General features: G+C 47.5%; 1 protein-coding gene across 2 annotated transcripts in view; it reads right to left on the bottom strand.

Moving 5' to 3' along the window:
• The window catches only part of pcgf1 (polycomb group ring finger 1), a 64,032-nt gene that overhangs the window by 18,040 nt on the left and 28,193 nt on the right, over positions 1–17,799 (bottom strand). For both annotated transcript variants that reach the window (XM_078408725.1, XM_078408719.1), the window contains exons 4-5: positions 16,161–16,232; positions 11,395–11,500 (exon numbers count right to left, since the gene is read on the bottom strand). In XM_078408725.1, coding sequence (XP_078264851.1) covers positions 11,395–11,500; positions 16,161–16,232 — 178 coding nt within the window. The remainder of the gene's footprint in view (positions 1–11,394; positions 11,501–16,160; positions 16,233–17,799) is intronic.

Consider the following 17,799-nt stretch of genomic DNA (forward strand, 5'->3'; position numbering starts at 1 on the left):
AGGTTTAGGTAACATGAGGGGGAACTTCTTTACTCAGAGGGTTGTGGCTGTATGGAATGGGCTTCCGGTGGAAGTGGTGGAGGCTGGCTCGATTTTATTATTTAAGAGTAAATTGGATAGGTATATGGATAGGAGGGGATTGGAGGGTTATGGTCTGAGTGCAGGTAGATGAGACTAGGTCAGGGAGAATGGTCGGCGTGGACTGGTAGGGCCGGACAGGCCTGTTTCCATGCTGTAGTTGTTATATGTTATATGTTATATGATGCTGGTTCTAATCGAAGGTAGACGCAAAATGCTGGAGTAACTCAGCGGGTCAGGCAGCATCTCGGGGAGAAGGAATGGGTGACGTTTCGGGTCGAGACCCTTCTTCAAGAATAGAATATAGAATAGAATAGCCTTTATTGTCATCCGAAAAAATATGTCTTTTGGACGAAATTCCCTTACCCACAGTCCAACAATAAGAGCAATAAAAATAAGCAAAAGCACACACAATCACAAACCAACACAAAAACAAAAAAAAGAAACATCCATCACAGTGAGTCTCCTCCAGTCACCTCCTCACTGTGATGGAAGGCCAGAATGTCTTTTCTCGTATCCTGCCGTCTTCTCCCGCGGTCAGGCTGTTGAAGTTGCCACGTCGGGGCGGTCGGGGCTCCCGACATTGAAGCCCCCGCCGGCCTGTTCCAGGTCGCGCTGGACGGTGAAAGGTCCGCAGCGGGCCGACCCAAGCCCCGCGATTCAGGGCGGGTGAAGACGCTGCCGCTGCACGTCGGGGCGGTCGTGGCTCCCGACATTGAAGCCCCCGCCGGGCGGAGAAAAATCCCGTGGCCTATTCAAGACCGCGCCGGACGGTGAAAGACCGCGGTGGGCGACCCAAGCCCCGTGATCCGGGGCGGGTGAAGACGCTGCCGCTGCCGGACCTCCCGATGTTGGCCCCCACCCAGGGGCCTGCGAGCTTCCAACGTCCACGCGGCCGAAGCCTCCGGAGGCGAGTCGCAGCTGCACTCGCAGCGCCACCACAGCCTCCGAAGGCAGCCAGCTCCGCAGATGGTGAGTCCGGTCCGCGGGCTCTGCGAACCAGAGCCCCGGGTGGTCCCAGCTGGAGGCCGCCAGCTCCAGGTGTTTGGCCGATGGTAGGCCGCAGTGGGAACCGAGACACCACCCAGAAAACAAAGGTCGAGTCTCCGTTCGGAAGAGACAATTTTACAGTTCCCCCCCTCCACAAAAACACTACATCACATCTAAACACTACAATTAAGACAAAAAACAACGAAAAACACAAAAGACAAACGGACCGCAGGTGAACCGCAGCAGCTGCGCAGCGCCGCCACTTCCTGGGAAGGGTCTCGACCCGAAACGTCACACACTCCTTCTCTCCTGAGATGCTGCCTGACCCGCTGAGTTACTCCAGCATTTCGTGTCTGCCTGATTCTTCCGACTGGCATGAAACCAAAAGTGACAACTTTGTGACAAAAAACTGCGACAGATGGCAAGTAGGTAGATATTCGTTTTTGGGGACTAGGGAACTGGGATGAAAGGGGACCACGCTGTGGATCTTAGCACCCTTTCCCATTCTAACCTTACTTCTACCGTGATATTTTCCACACAACCACAGCAGTGAAATAGCCGAAGATAAACACAAAGAGCTGCAGTAACTCGGCGGGTCGGGCAGCATCTCTGGAGAGAAGGAATAGGCGACGTTTCGGGTCGCGAGACTGAGTCGGGGGATAGGGAAACGAGAGATATAGATTGGACAATAGACAATAGGTGCAGGAGGAGGCCATTCGGCCCATCGAGCCAGCACCGCCATTCAATGTGATCATGGCTGATCATTCTCAATCAGTACCCCGTTCCTGCCTTCTCCCCATACCCCCTGACTCCGCTATCCTTAAGAGCTCTATCTAGCTCTCTCTTGAATGCATTCAGAGAATTGGCCTCCACTCCCTTCTGAGGCAGAGAATTCCACAGATTCACAACTCTCTGACTGAAAAAGTTTTTCCTCATCTCAGTTCTAAATGGCCTACCCCTTATTCTTAAACTGTGGCCCATTGTTCTGGACTCCCCCAACATTGGAAACATGTTTCCTGCCTCAAACGTGTCCAACCCCTTTATAATCTTATACGTTTCGATAAGATCCCCTCTCATCCTTCTAAATCCCAGTGTATACAAGCCTAGTCGCTCCAGTCTTACAACATACGACAGTCCCGCCATTCTGGGAATTAACCTAGTAAACCTACGCTGCACGCCCTCAATAGCATGAATATCCTTCCTCAAATTTGGAGACCAAAACTGCACACAGTACTCCAGGTGCGGTCTCACTAGGGCCCTGTACAACTGCAGAAGGACATCTTTGCTCCTATACTCAACTCCGCTTGTTATGAAGGCCAACATTCCATTGGCTTTCTTCACTGCCTGCTGTACCTGCATGCTTCCTTTCAGTGGGACACCCAGATCTTGTTGTAGGACACCCAGCTCTCGACATGGAACAAATGAATGAAAGATATGCAACCCAACCTCCTGTCCATTGATTCACCCCCTCTTTTCCATCAGGCAAGAGCCATGCCTCCAGTTTCTTCCCAGCTGTTATCGGGCAACTGAACAGTGCTTTCACCAGCTAGAGCGCGGTCCTGACCTACCATTTACCTCATTGGAGACCTGCGAGCTATCTTTAATCAGACTTTATCTTGCACTAAACGTTATTCCCTTTATCCTGTTACACTGCTGACGGCTTGATTGTAGTCTTGTAGTCTTTTCACTGACTTGACAGCACACAACAAAATGTTTTTCACTGTCCCTCAGTACACGTGACAATAATAAACGAAACTAAAACTATCCTCATGCCCCTTCAATGCCAATATCGTATTTAGTTTAGTTTAATTTAGAGATACAGCGTGGAAACAGGCCCTTTCGGCCCACCGGGTCCGCGCCGACCAGCGATCCAAGCACATTAACACTATCCTATACCCACTAGGGACAATTTTTACATTTTGCCAAACTAATTAACCTACAAACCTGTACGTCTTTGGAGTGTGGGAGGAAACCGAAGGGCGGCACGGTAGCGCAGCGGTAGAGTTGCTGCTTTACAGCGAATGCAGCGCCGGAGACTCAGTTTCGATCCTGACTACGGGTCTGCACTGTAAGGAGTTTGTACGTTCTCCCCGTGACCTGCGTGGGTTTTCTCCGAGATCTTCGGTTTCCTCCCACACTCCAAAGACGTACAGGTATGTAGGTTAATTGGCTGGGTAAATGTAAAAATTGTCCCTAGTGGGTGTAGGATAGTGTTAATGTGCGGGGATCGCTGGGCGGCACGGACTTGGTGGGCCGAAAAGGCCTGTTTCCGGCTGTATATATATGATATGATATGATATGATCTCGGAGGAAACCCACGCAGGTCATGGGGAGAACGTACAAACTCCGTGCTGACAGCACCCGTAGTCGGGATCGAACCCGAGTCTCCGGCGCTGCATTCGCTGTAAGGCAGCAACTCTACCGCTGCGCCACCGTGACCGCACTCAGTTGCCTCAGTTTCTTCCCAGCTGTTATCAGGCAACTGAATAGTTCTCTTGCCAGCTAGAGTGCACGTCTGACCACCCATCTACCTCATTGGGGACCTTTGAACTATCTTTAATCGGACTTTATCTTGCACTAAATGTTGTATCCTTTAACCTGCATCTTTTCTGTGAGACCTCATTGAAACTTACCAAATGGTGATAGGCCTGCAGAGAGTGGATGTGGAGGTTGTTTCCACCAGTGGGAGAGTCTGTACCTTTAGGAAGGCGATGAAGAGGAATTTCTTTAGTCAGAGGGTGGTGAATTGGTGGAGTTCATTGCCACAGAGGGCTGTGGAGGCCAAGTCAATGGATATTTTTAAGGCAGAGATAGATAGATTCTTGATTAGTGCAGGTTTTAGTTTTAGAGGTACAGCGTGGAAACAGGCCCTTTCGAACCACCGAGTCTGCATCGACCAGTGATCTCCGCACATTAACACTATCCTACACACACTGGGGACAATTTACACATATACACCAAGCCAATTAACCTGCATGCCTATACATCTTTGGAGTGTGGGAGGAAACCGAAGATCTTGGAGGTCACTGGGAGAACATACAAACTCTGTACAGACAGCACCCGTAGTTGGGGTCGAACCTGGGTCTCTGGCGCTGTGAGGCAGCAACTCTACCGCTGTGCCACCATGCTGCCCAAGGCAGGGGTTATGGGGAGAAGGCAGGAGAATGGGGCTGAGAGAGAAAGATAGGTAAGCCTTGATTTGAATGGCGGGGTAGACTTGATGAGCCAAATGGCCTAATTCCGCCCCTGTCACTCATGAATCGATGAACATGGACTGGGGCAATGTCCATTCGCACCCAAAAGAGAAAATTTAAAAAAAATCAACTTGGAAATTATTGGCAGGCAAGCAGGAAAGAACCAGCCTCCTTACACACCGGCGGTAAACTATTTATCAGAGTTTCCAAGAGCCCTGTGTGAGAGCTTTGCTGATAGCAACACATCCAAACTAATTGCTTTAAAATTAGTATCGACCCCAGAGCCTTCCAGCTGCTGCAAATTCACCAGATTGAGTGATGAATCTCGACTCGAACAAGCCGCTCGATAAGAATTTTTCATTTTTTCCCCTCTGTGTATTGATTGTACAAGCTCCCGGCCTTCTGTGCTGTACACAGCAAACTCTCCACTTGCCCATCCCTCGCCTGCTGTCAAGGTAACACTCCACAAGTGCTCCGCGCAGTAATTAAAACCAGCGCCGGTGAAAACGCCAAGCGGCTGGGGCACACACGAGGTTACGCGGAGAGTTGTAAAAGCAGAAAGCGGGCACAAAGCTGCCACCGGGGGCTTGTACGCGAACGCAGGCACAAAGAGGACAAACTGCTGGGGGAACTCAGTGCGGGTCAAGTGGAATCCGGGGAGGTAAAAAGGATGGTTGACATTTCGAGTTTAGTTTAGCTTTCGAGATGCGGCGCGAAAACGGGCTGATCGGCCCACCGAGAAGGCGCCGATCAGCGTTCCTCTACACTAGCACTAGTCCGACACACTAGGGACAATTTTCAATTTTTACCAACGCCAATTAACCTGCAAACCTGTGCATCTTTGGAGTGTGGGAGGAGACGCAAAGTGAGACCGCACCTGGAGTACTGTGTGCAGTTTTGGTCTCCAAATTTGAGGAAGGATATTCTTGCTATTGAGGGCGTGCAGCGTAGGTTTACTAGGTTAATTCCCGGAATGGCGGGACTATCATATGTTGAAAGGCTGGAGCGACTAGGCTTGTATACACTGGAATTTAGAAGGATGAGCGGAGATCTTATCGAAACGTATAAGATTATTAAGGGGTTGGACACGTTAGAGGCAGGAAACATGTTCCCAACGTTGGGGGAGTCCAGAACCAGGGGCCACAGTTTAAGAATAAGGGGTAGGCCATTTATAACTGAGATGAGGAAAAACTTTTTCAGTCAGAGAGTTGTGAATAAGTGGAATTCTCTGCCTCAGAAGGCAGTGGAGGCCAATTCTCTGAATGCATTTAAGAGAGAGCTGGATAGAGCTCTTAAGGATAGCGGAGTCAGGGGGTATGGGGAGAAGGCAGGAACGGGGTACTGATTGAGAATGATCAGCCATGATCACATTGAATGGCGGTGCTGGCTCGAAGGGCCGAATGGCCTCCTCCTGCACCTATTGTCTATTGAGACCGAAGCACTCGGAGAAAACCCACGCAGGTCACGGGGAGAACGTACAAACTCCGTACAGACAGCGCCCGTGGTCAGGATCCAACCCGGGTCTCCGGCGCTGTAAGGCAACACTGAGTTTGTTGCTTGCACCAGTAATGAAAAAAAAAAATGCCTACCAATGTCCTCTAGAGATGCCTCACCCGCTCAGTTACTCCTGCAGTTTGTGTTAGACCATGAGACATAGGAGCAGAATTAAGCCATTGGGCCCATCGAGTCTACTCTGCCATTCAATCATGGTTGATCTTCTCTCCCTCACAGCTCCATTCTCCTGCCTACTCCCCATAACCCCTGACACCTGTATTAATCAAGAATCCATCTCTGCCATAAAAATATCCATTGACAAGGCCTCCACAGCTTTCTGTGGCAATGAATTCCACAGATTCACCAGCCTCTGGCTAAAGAAATGTGCCTTAATCTCCTTCCTAAAGGCATGTCCTTTTATTCTCGGCTATTGCCTCTGGTCCTAGACTTTCCCAAGAGTAGAAGCATCCTCTCCACATCCACTTATCCAGACCAGTAAGCCTGGAGCAAGTAAGATTTACATTGTTCTGTCGCCGGTACATATGGCAATGAAACACTCTCAACCATTGAACAGCTAACCCAGAACACAGTAAATCCACAAGAAGACTTTAGGCACTGGTCACCCCCAAGACAGTGATAGAATTTCAAGAGTCAGGGGTATTTTATTGTCATACGAGACAACGTGGACCCGTTGGGCCCAAACCTCTCCTGCATTGGTGCAGCACCCTGTCCTCCCCCCCCTTCCCCTCTCCTCAACCCCCCCCCCTTCCCCTCTCCTCAACCCCCCCCTCCCCTCTCCTCTCCTCAACCCCCCCCCTCCTCTCTTCCCCCACTCCCCCCTTCCCTCCCTTTAAAACTTTAAAATGTGAATAACTTTAAAAATATAACACCGATTTCAATAAAACTATTTGCATTATCACTAAAGTGACAATGGTGAGTAAGGTGGGCCTAAAATTGTCGCGCTATCGTGTACCGTTTTGGCTGAAGTTCAGTCACAAACAAGATAACAAACGAGTATACAGATGTCCCAGATAGAACAATTAAATTCTTAATTCAACAGAATATGTAAACACAGTAAACAATATAATGAACAAGGGAAACAAAAAGTTCTGTGTGTGTATACACATACTCACATATATACAGATCACAGATAGACAGATCACAAAGCTGTAGTAACTCAGCGGGACAGACAGAATCTCTGGAGAGCAGGAATGGGTGACATTTCGGGTCGAGACACTTCTTCAGACCCGAAACCTCACCCATTCCTTCTCTCCAGAGATGCTGCCTGTCCCACTGAGTTACTCCAGCATTTTGTGTCTACCTTTAGTTTAAACCACATCTGCAGTTCCTTCGTACACACACATATAATAAAAAAAATATATAAGAAAATAACTGCAGATGCTGGTACAAATCGATGAGATTTATTCACAAAATGCTGGAGTAACTCAGCAGGTCAGGCAGCATCTCAGGAGAGAAGGAATGGGTGACGTTTCGGGTCGAGACCCTTCTTCAGTCTGAAGGGTCTTGACCCGAAACGTCACCCATTCCTTCTCTCCGGAGATGCTGCCTGACCTGCTGAGTTACTCCAGCATTTTGTGAAAAAATATAAATATATATGCATATATACATATACACACATATTTATAAATATATACATATACACACACATATACAGATATATATATATATATATACACACACACATACATACATATATACAAATATAAATTTTTATATAGAGATATATGAAGGGTCTCGATCTGAAACATCACCCATTCCTTCTCTCCAGAGATGCTGCCTGTCCTGCTGAGTTACTCCAGCTTTTTGTGTCTATCTTATAGATATACACCAATATATACACACACCAAAATAATTTTAGCTAAGCGATGCTTTTAAATGAACTGTACTGTTTAATTACAAGCACTTACTGGGATGTATAGGAAGGGATTGCAGATGCTGGTTCAACCCGAAGATAGAGACACAAAAAGCTGGAGTAACTCAGCGGGTCAGGCAGCATCTCTGGAGAAAGGAATAGGGTCAAGACCTTTCTTCTGACTGAGAGCCAAGAGAAAGGGAAATGAGAAATATAGATGATTGTATGTGTTATTGCATTTTTATTGATTATTCTTATTGGTCATTGTTGAACTGTGGGTAATTTTTCATTTCACTACACATTTATGTGTATGTGACAAATAAAAGACTATTGACTATTTGACGTCGACCAAATGCGTGAAAGATATGTAAACCAACGTCCCTTACATTGACTCCAACGAATTCCATGCAAGATATGCATAAAACAACGGCGATAAAAGCGACGATGAATAATTTTGAAGATATTGCTACGGGGCAGGCACGTAAGAAACCAACTTGCTGCCCCTTTGCCCTTTGCCAAGATGTTGCTGTGCACAAAATATGCCGACAAAGCAAGTCACTGAAGTAATTCCTTGCACATGAAGCACTTTGAGATGTTAATGAGTGATGTGATGAGGTGTTATGCAAATACACGCCTCCCTCTCCTCTGCCCCGGGCAAAGTAAGAGAGTGAACGCTTCCAAACTGCACCAGGTATTTATGTCCAAATTACACAGCTCATCAGCCACTCTTCAAATTAACACTCACCTCCATACTCAGATGCACAATTTAATTTCCAGATTCATCAGATCATAAGTGATAGGAGCAGAATCAGGCCATTCGGCCCATCTAGTCTACTCCACCATTCAATCATGGCTGATCTATCTCTCCCTCCTCACCCCATTCTCCTGCCTTCTCCCCTTAAGGGGTTGGAGGCGCTAGATGCGGGAAGATTGTTCCCGATGTTGGGGAAGTCCAGAACCAGGGGTCACAGCTTAAGGATAAGGGGGAGGTCTTTTAGGACCGAGATGAGAAAACATTTCTTCACACAGAGAGTGGTGAGTCTGTGGAATTCTCTGCCACAGAAGGTAGTTGAGGCCAGTTCATTGGCTATATTTAAGAGGGTGTTAGATGTGGCCCTTGTGGCTAAAGGGATCAGGGGGTATGGAGAGAAGGCAGGTACAGGTTACTGAGCTGGATGATCAGCCATGATCATATTGAATGGCGGTGCAGGCTCGAAGGGCCGAATGGCCTACTCCTGCACCTATTTTCTATGTTTCTATAACCCCTGACACCCGTACTAATCAAGAATCTATCTACCTCTGCCTTAAATATATCCACTGACTTGGCCTCCGCAGCCTTCTGTGGCAAACAATTCCACAGATTCGCCACCCTCTGACTAAAGAAGTCACAAAATTCGCCAAAAGAAGAGGCAATTAGCCTCAGTTTTAAGAATAAAGGTCTTCACTTCACATATAGAACATAGAGCAGTACAGACACCAAGTGCTGGAGTCACTCAGGCGGGACAGGCAGCCTCTCTAGAGAAAAAGGAAGTGTGACGTTTCTTCAAACTGCAGGAGGGTACCAACCCGAAACATCACCCATCCTTTTTCTCCACTGAGTTACTTCAGGACTTTGTCTCTATCTTCCGTATAAACCAGCATCTGCAGTTCCTTCCTACACATAGACCAGTGTAGCACAAGAACAGCTTCTTCTGTCCACAATGTTATCTTGCACTAAACGTTATTCACCTTATTCCCTTTATCATGCATCTGTACACTGTGATGGCCCGATTGTAATCATGTGTTGTCTTTCCGCTGGTTAGCAAACAACAAAAGCTTTTCACTGTACCTCGGCACATGTGCCAATAAACTCAAACTCTTATCTGGCTGCATACAACCCACATCCCTCCATTCCCTGCACATGACCCCTCTCACCCTGGCCACAAACTCTTCGAATCACTTCCCTCTGGAAGGCGATCCGGACTGTCAAAGCAGCCGCAGCCAGACATAAAAACAGCTTCCAGTGATAGTTCCACTCAATAACCAAAGTCTGTAGTCTCTTTTTTGCTCTGGTTTATTTTCACCCACATGTTTAGACCGTAATGTTGTATCCTTATTGTTTTGATGTGGTTATGCTTTATTCTTAATTGTTAACTGTATGTTTGTGTTGTCATTTGTGAGCGGAGCACCAAGGCACATTCCTTGTATATGCACATACTTGGCCAATAAACCTATTCATTCATTCATTCATATCCATGTCCAAAAGCCTCTTCAATGACCTATAATATCTTCCTCAACCACCAACCTTGGCAACGCGTTCTAGACACTCATCGCCCTCTGTGTAAAAAAAAACTTGCCTCGCATGTTGCCTTTAAACTTTGCCTCTCACCTGCAAACTATGCCCTCTAGTATTTGTTTTTTCTATCTGGGGGGGGGGGGGGGGAGTTCCTACTATCTACTCTGTATATACAACTCATAATTTTATACACTTTTATCAGGTCTCCCTTCGACCACCAGGTTTCCAGAAAAAAGCAATCCAAGTCTGTCCAACCTCTCCCTGTAGCTTATACCCGCTAATCTACTATGACTAAGGCGATCTACTTTCATCAACTACATTCATTCCACTCTTTTAAATAAATGCCTATTGTACTTGTGTATGGCTTGATTGTTCTCGTGTCTGGTCGGATTTGATTTAGGGTCATAGAGTGATACAGTGGGGAAACAGGCCCTTTGGCCCAACTCGCCCACACCGGCCAACAAGGTCCCAGCTACACTCGTCCCACTTGCCTGCGCTTGGCCCATATTACTCCAAACCTGTCCTATCCATGTACCTGTCTAACTGCTTCTTAAACGTTGGGATAGTCCCTGCCTCAACTACCTCCTCTGGCAGCTTGTTCCATACACCCACCACCCTTCGTGTGAAAAAGTTACCCCTCGGATTCCTATTTGACTAGATATCAGACAAGCAAAAGCTTCTCACTGTATCTCGGTACACGTGACAATAGTTAGCCAATATCAGCGGAGCAGGCTTTGTAGTCAAGAGTCACACAGTGTGGAAACAGGCCCTTTGGCCCAACTTGGCCCATGCCAACCAACACACCCCATCTACACTAGTTTCACCTGCCCGCATTCGGCTCCATATCGCTTTAAACCTTTCCTATCCTTGTACCCGTCCGAATGTCCTTTAAATGTTGTTATAGCACCTGCCTCAACTACCTCCTCTAGGAGCTCGTTCCATATGCCGTTCACCCTCTGTATGAAACAAAATGTCCCTCGTAAATGTTTTGTCTACATTTCTCGTTCCCCTTTCCACTCTTTCAGTCTGAAGAAGGATCTCGACCCGAAACGTCACCTATTCCTTTTCTCCAGAGATGTTGCCTGACCCGCTGAGTTACTCCAGAATTTTGTGTCTGTCTTTAGTAAATCTTTTCCCTCAACTTAAACTCATGTCTCCGAGTTCTTGTCGGTACACGTGACGATAAACTAAAGAAAACTAGGAAGCTCGACACAAAAAAGCTGGAGTAACTCAGTGGATCAGACAAAATCTCTGGAGAAAATAGGTGACGTTTCGGGTCAGGACCCTTCTTCAGACAGTCAGGGGTAAAGGGAAACGAGAGATAAGGACTGTGATATAGAGAGATATAGAACAAATGAATGAAAGATGTGTAAAAAAGATCAGCATCTGCTGTCCCGACCTAAACTAGGATGCTATCTGCAGTGTGAAAAAGACACAAAAATGCTGGAGAAACCCAGCCGGCCAGCAGTGAGAACCGTTTAAGAGCTTACCCGTGTCTCTCCAAACATAGTGAAACCTGTTCGTCGTACCGGTAGTAGTGGGCTTTGGAGTGATCGAAGGTTGTGTACGGGGAACTGGCCAGGTCTGGTGTCATAGCTGTGGAGGGAACAGGGAATACGAATGATTGCAACGTCTCCAGAAAAGATCAAAATGCACGCACACTCTCCCCGACTATTCCGAATGGTCAATAGACAATAGGTGCAGGAGGAGGCCATTCGGCCCTTCGAGCCCTTCATGGCTGATCATTCCTGTCTTCTCCCCATATCCCCTGACATTGACTAAAGAAAATGAGGCTAAAAGAATATACTCCAAAAGCCAAGCGCAGACAGCGAAGTTGTTTGCAAAGATACCTGACTACAGGGAATGTGGCTAGTTGCAAGCTATGATCATGGCCGAAGCTGCCTTCATGTCTGGTTACACCAATGTGATAATCGCCTCTATTGTGTAGCTCTATAATGTGCCTTGAGCACTGAACTAAAGTTGAGATAGTTTTGGAGAGTTTGAGAGAGGGAGGGAGAGAGAGAGAGGGAGGGGAGGGAGAGAGAGGAGGGAGAGAGAGAGGAGGGGGAGAGAGCCTTTACAGTTAATCCTCCTGCTGTAAATTTACATGAGCACTGTGCATGGGAGGGACGAAAGCCATTCCGATTCGTTTTAGAGCTTTAATTTTTTAAAAAATAATATAGAATGGGCGGTCACGGTGGCGCAGCGGTAGAGTTGCTGCCTTACAGCGAATGCTGCGCCGGAGACCCGGGTTCCATCCCGATTACAGGTGCTGTACTGTATGGAGTTTGTACGTTCTCCCCGTGACCTGCATGGGTTTTCTCCGAGATCTTCGGTTTTCTCCCACACTCCAAAGACGTGCAGGTTTGTCGGTTAATTGGCTTGGTAAACGTTTAAAAAAATTGTCCCTAGTGGGTGTAGCGTGGTGTTAATGTGTGGGGATCGCTGGTCGGCGCGGACCCGGTGGGTCGAAGGGGCTGTTTCCGCGCTGTATCTCTAAACGAAGAAGTTTCTAGAAATTTATTTCACAAAACGCTGGAGTAACTCAGCAGGTCAGGCAGCATCTCAGGAGAGAAGGAATGGGTGACGTTTCGGGTCGAGACCCTTCTTCAGACTTATGCTGCCTGACCCGCTGAGTTACTCCAGCATTTTGTGAAATAAACACCTTCGATTTGTACCAGCATCTGCAGTTATTTTCTTACAAGTTTCTAGAAATGGTCAGGTCAACGATTGAGCAAGACAATGCAACACAACCACAACTTTGTGTCTTTTTTTCCTCACAAGGACGCAAAGTGCTGCAGTAACTCAACGGGTCAGAAGGCGTCTTTGGAGAACTGGATAGGTGACGTTTCAGGTCCGGATCCTTCTTCAGACCCGGACATCACCTATCCATGTAGCCTGTCGTTCCACAGAGTTACTCCAGCACTTTGTCTCCTTTTGTTTGAACCAGCAGTTCCTTGTTTCAACACTTTCTCCCTACCAGGGTGCTGGCTGATCTGCTGTGTCCAGAAATGTCTGTGTTAGTTTTGAAATAGTAGTGAAAATTCCACGCAGTAGATATGCGGCTGTTTAGGTAGGTACTGCAGAAGGAATCCGGGAGAAAAGGAATAGGCGACATTTGGGTCACAACCCTTCTTCAAACGCATGTAGGTGTTTAGTTTAGTGATACAGCATGGAAACAGGCCTTTCAGCCCATGCTAACCATATCAGCTTCAACATACATAGAGACATATGTATGGAAACAGGCCCTTCGGCCCACCTAGTCCATGCTGACCGTTCATACGAGTTCTCTGTTATCCCATTTTCTCAGCCACTCACTACATACTCTAGGCAAGATACAGTGGCCAATTAACTTTCAAACCCGCATGTTATTGGGACATCGGAGAAAACGGAGGAAACGCATGCAGTCGTAGGGAGAACGTGCAAACTCCACACAGAGAGCATCCGAGGTCAAGATCGAACCTGGGTCTCTGGCGCTGTGAGGCAGCGTCCCCACCAGCTGCGCCACTGTGCCCAACTCGTCCAAACTGACCAAGATGGCCCATCTAAGCCAGTCCCTCTTTTCCGTGTTTGGCCCATATCCCTTTAAAGAGAGAGTTAGATTTAGCTCTATGGGCTAACGGAATCAAGGGATATGGGGAAAAAGCAGGAACGGAGTACCGATTCTGGATGATCAGCCAAGATGATATTGAATGGTGATGCTGGCTTGAAGTGCCGAATGGCCTACTCCTGCACTTAGTTTCTATGTTTCTATGTAAACCTTTCCTATCCATGTACCTGTCCAAATGACTTTTAAACGCCGTTATAATATCTGCCTCAAATGCCTGCTCTGACAACTCGTTCCACATACCCATCACCCTGTGTGTGAAATAGTTGCCCCTCTGGTACGTTTTATATGTTTCGTCTCTCATCTTAAATGTATGCTCTCTTGTTCTCGATTCCCCGACCCTGGGTAAACGACTGTGTGTGTGTTCACCTTGGTCTCTGTGCATTCCTATGGTTTGGGAAAAACGCTCTAAACACTATCCCACACACAGTTGGGACAATTTACATTATACCAAGCCAATTAACTGAACACAAGACTCTCAATGCAGCGTCACCAAAGTCTTACACAACTGGGATGCGCGGTGATAAAAGTTGCTGGCTTACAGCGCCAGAGACCCGGGCTCGACCTTGACTACGGGCGCTGTCTGTATGGATTTTGGACGTTCTCCCTGCGACCGCGTGGGTTTTTTCTGGGTTCTCCGGTTTCCTCCCACATCCCAAAGATGTACAAGTTTGTAGGTTGAAAGGGTTCGGTAAAATTGTCCCTCGTAGGTAGGATAGTGCTAGTGTACGGGGATCTCTGGTCAGCGCTGACCTGGTCAGCCAAAGGGCCTGTATCTGCGCTTTTTCTCTAAATTAAACTGAAACTAAACCGTAACATGATCTCCCAACTTCTGTACTCAATAGTACAAGAAAATAACTGCAGATACTGGTACAAATCGAAGGTATTTATTCACAAAATGCTGGAGTAACTCAGCAGGTCAGGCAGCATCTCGGGAGAGAAGGAATGGGTGACGTTTTGGGTCGAGACCCTTCTTCAGACACTGTACTCAATACACTGACTGATGAAGGCCACTGTGCCGAAAGCCATTTTGACCACCCCATCCACCTTTCAACGAACTATGTACCGGCACTCCTAGATCCCTCTGCTCTTGCAGTTTTATTATTGTTTTTTCAAAACAGAAAGATGAATGAATACCGTTCCTCCCAGCCCTCCTGTGGGCTTTGCTTCAATATTAAAAAGTCTGCAACTATTGCCTCCGCGTTTTGTTCTTGGGTCAAAGATTTCCCATTGGGCCACCACGCCAGCAGCCGGAGTCAGTCTGCGAGCTGGCTTCCAATATCCTCACCTCTATCCTCATCACACTCCCACTAAAGGTTACCAACCACTGCTAGATTACTGCCCTTTCATTTGCTTTTGGACTTCAGAGACACAGCGCGGAAACAGGCTCGATGGCCCTTTGAGTCCGCACCGACCAGCGATCACCCCACACCTGCACACACTGTGGACAATTTTACAACTTACCGAAACCAATTAACCTGCACGTCTTTGGAGTGTGGGAGGGGGAAACCCACGCAGGTCATGGGGCGAATGTACAAACTCCGGACGGACAGCACCCGCAGTCAGGATGGAACCCGGGTCTCTGGCGCTATGAGGCAGCAACTCTACCGTTGCGCCACCTAAATTAGCCCCTAAATTACATAGAAGTAAAACTCATGGACAACCTAAGACATTTAAACACACATGTTCTGTGCACAGAAACGGACTTCAATTGTCTCTGAATTCCAGTGCACCCAAATGCTTCACATGCCAGCTGGATTAGAGGGTATCAACTAAAAGAAGAGGGGAGACACAAAATGCTGGAGTAACTCAGCTGGGTGAGGCAGCATAGAAACATAGAAAATAGGTGCAGGAGTAGGCCATTCGGCCCTTCGAGCCTGCACCGCCATTCAATATGATCATGGCTGATCATCCAGCTCAGTAACCTGTACCTGCCTTCTCTCCATACCCCCTGATCCCTTTAGCCACAAGGGCCACATCTAACTCCCTCTTAAATATAATAATAATAATGCATTACATTTATATAGCGCTTTTCTAAACACTCAAAGACGCTTAAAGACGCATATAGCCAATGAACTGGCCTCAACTACCTTCTGTGGCAGAGAATTCCACAGACTCACCACTCTGTGTGAAGAAATGTTTTCTCATCTCGGTCCTAAAAGACTTCCCCCTTATCCTTAAGCTGTGACCCCTGGTTCTGGTCTTCCCCAACATCGGGAACAATCTTCCCGCATCTAGCCTCTCCAACCCCTTAAGAATTTTATATGTTTCTATAAGATCCCCCCTCAGTCTTCTAAATTCCAGCGAGTATAAGCCTAGTCTATCCAGTCTTTCTTCATATGTATTACTACTACCAAAAATGCACGACTCCACACTTTGCTGCACTATATTCCATCTGCCACTTCTCTGCCCACTCTCCCAGCCTGTCCACGTCCTTCTGCAGAGTCCCTGCTTTCTCTACACTACATGCCCCTCCAAACTATTTTCGTATCATCCACAAACCTTGCCACAAAGCCTTCAATCCCATCGTCCAAATAGAAGTGGTGGAACAGACAATGGCATAGTCCCATGTAATGAGTTAGAGACGCGCGCGCACACACCCGCGCACACACCCGCGCACACACACGCGCAGACACACAGATGGTGTACCTTCATTGACTGGCTGGATGACCCGGTCCAACCCTCGAGACTGATAGAATTCCCGAATTCGTTTCTCTTCACCTGCAAGAGGAAAGAAATGTCACGCTGTCTGTGTGGTAATGTAGAATGAAAAGGGCAGTGGGGTTGGGGGGGGAATTAAACAGTGGGGATAATAAGCTTTATACCAAATATAAATAGTTTTCAGCTATTAGGGGGGATAGAAAAAAAAAGCCCAAGGAAATCAGTGGCCTTGCAACTGGAAAGACATGTGTGGCTGTGGTGGGATAGACACTATCAAACACAGATAAAAGAAACAAGGCAAAGTTACTTACAGCTTTAGACTTGCATACAGCGCGGAAACAGGCCCTTGAGACCACGCAGACCAGCAATCAACCCTAGCACTAGCCGACACACGAGGGAGAATTTACAATTTTACCAAAGCCAATTAACCTGCAAACCTGCACGTCTTTGGAGTGTGGGAGGAAACCGGAGCGCCCGGAGCAAACCCACGTGGTGGGAGAACGTACAAACTGGGTACAGACAACACCCGTGGTCAGGATCGATCCCAGATCTCAGGCGCTGTAAGGCAGCAACCCTACTGCTGCGCCACCGTGCTGCATTATAAAAAGCTATCAAAAGGGAAAGACACAAGATCTTCAGATCTATAGTGGCGCAGCTGGTAGAGGTTCTGCCGCGAGCTCCAAAGACTTGGGTTTGATCCTGACCTCCGGTGCTGTCTGTGTAGAGTTTGCATGTTCACCTCGTGACCAGGTGGGGTTCCCCTTTCTGCCATTTGAGGGCTAATTGGTTTTGGCAAATCACAGTGGTGTAGGAGAATTGGACAGATTTGATGGGATAATGAAAGGCCCCAGGCCACTCCCTCTTCTCCCCTCTCCCATCGGGCAAAAGGCTTAGAAGTGTGAAAACGCACACCTCCAGATTCAGGCACAGTTTCATCCCAGCTGTTATCAGGCAACTGAATCATCTTACCACAACCTGAGAGCAGTGTTGAACTACTATCCACCTCATTGGAGACCCTCGGACTATCTTTGATTGGACTTTGCTGGCTTTACCTTGCACTAAACATGTTGGCCGGTGTGCGCAAGTTGGGTCAAAGGGCCTGTGTCCATGCTGCATGACTATGACTCTATAACGTTTAAGAAACATTTAGGCAGGTTCGTGGATAGGACAGGTTTAGAGGGATACTAGACCAATTGGGCCCAAACCTCTCCTGCATTGGTGCAGCACCCTCTCCTGCCTCCCTCCCTCCTCCCCTCCCTCCATTCCTTACCCCCCACTCCATCCCCCTCAACCCCCCTTATCCTCCCTCCCTCCCCCCCTTCCCTCGGAATTAGATTTAATTTTTTTAAATGTGAATAACCTAAAAAAGATAACACTAATTTCAATGAAACTTCTTCCATTAGCACAAAAAGGACAACAGTGATTAAGGTGGGCCGAAAATTGTCGCACCATCGTGTACCGTTTTGGCTGTAGTTCAGGAACAAACAAACAAACAAACAAACAAGAGCTTTAGTATATAGATGTAGACAGGTACATGGATAGGACAGGTTTAGAGGGATATGGGCCAAACGCAGGCAGGTGGGACTATGGTAGATGGGGCACGTTGGCCGGTGTGGGCAAGTTGGGC

This window comes from Rhinoraja longicauda, chromosome 1 (assembly GCF_053455715.1).
Source record: "Rhinoraja longicauda isolate Sanriku21f chromosome 1, sRhiLon1.1, whole genome shotgun sequence".
NCBI classification, from domain to species: Eukaryota; Metazoa; Chordata; class Chondrichthyes; order Rajiformes; family Arhynchobatidae; genus Rhinoraja; species Rhinoraja longicauda.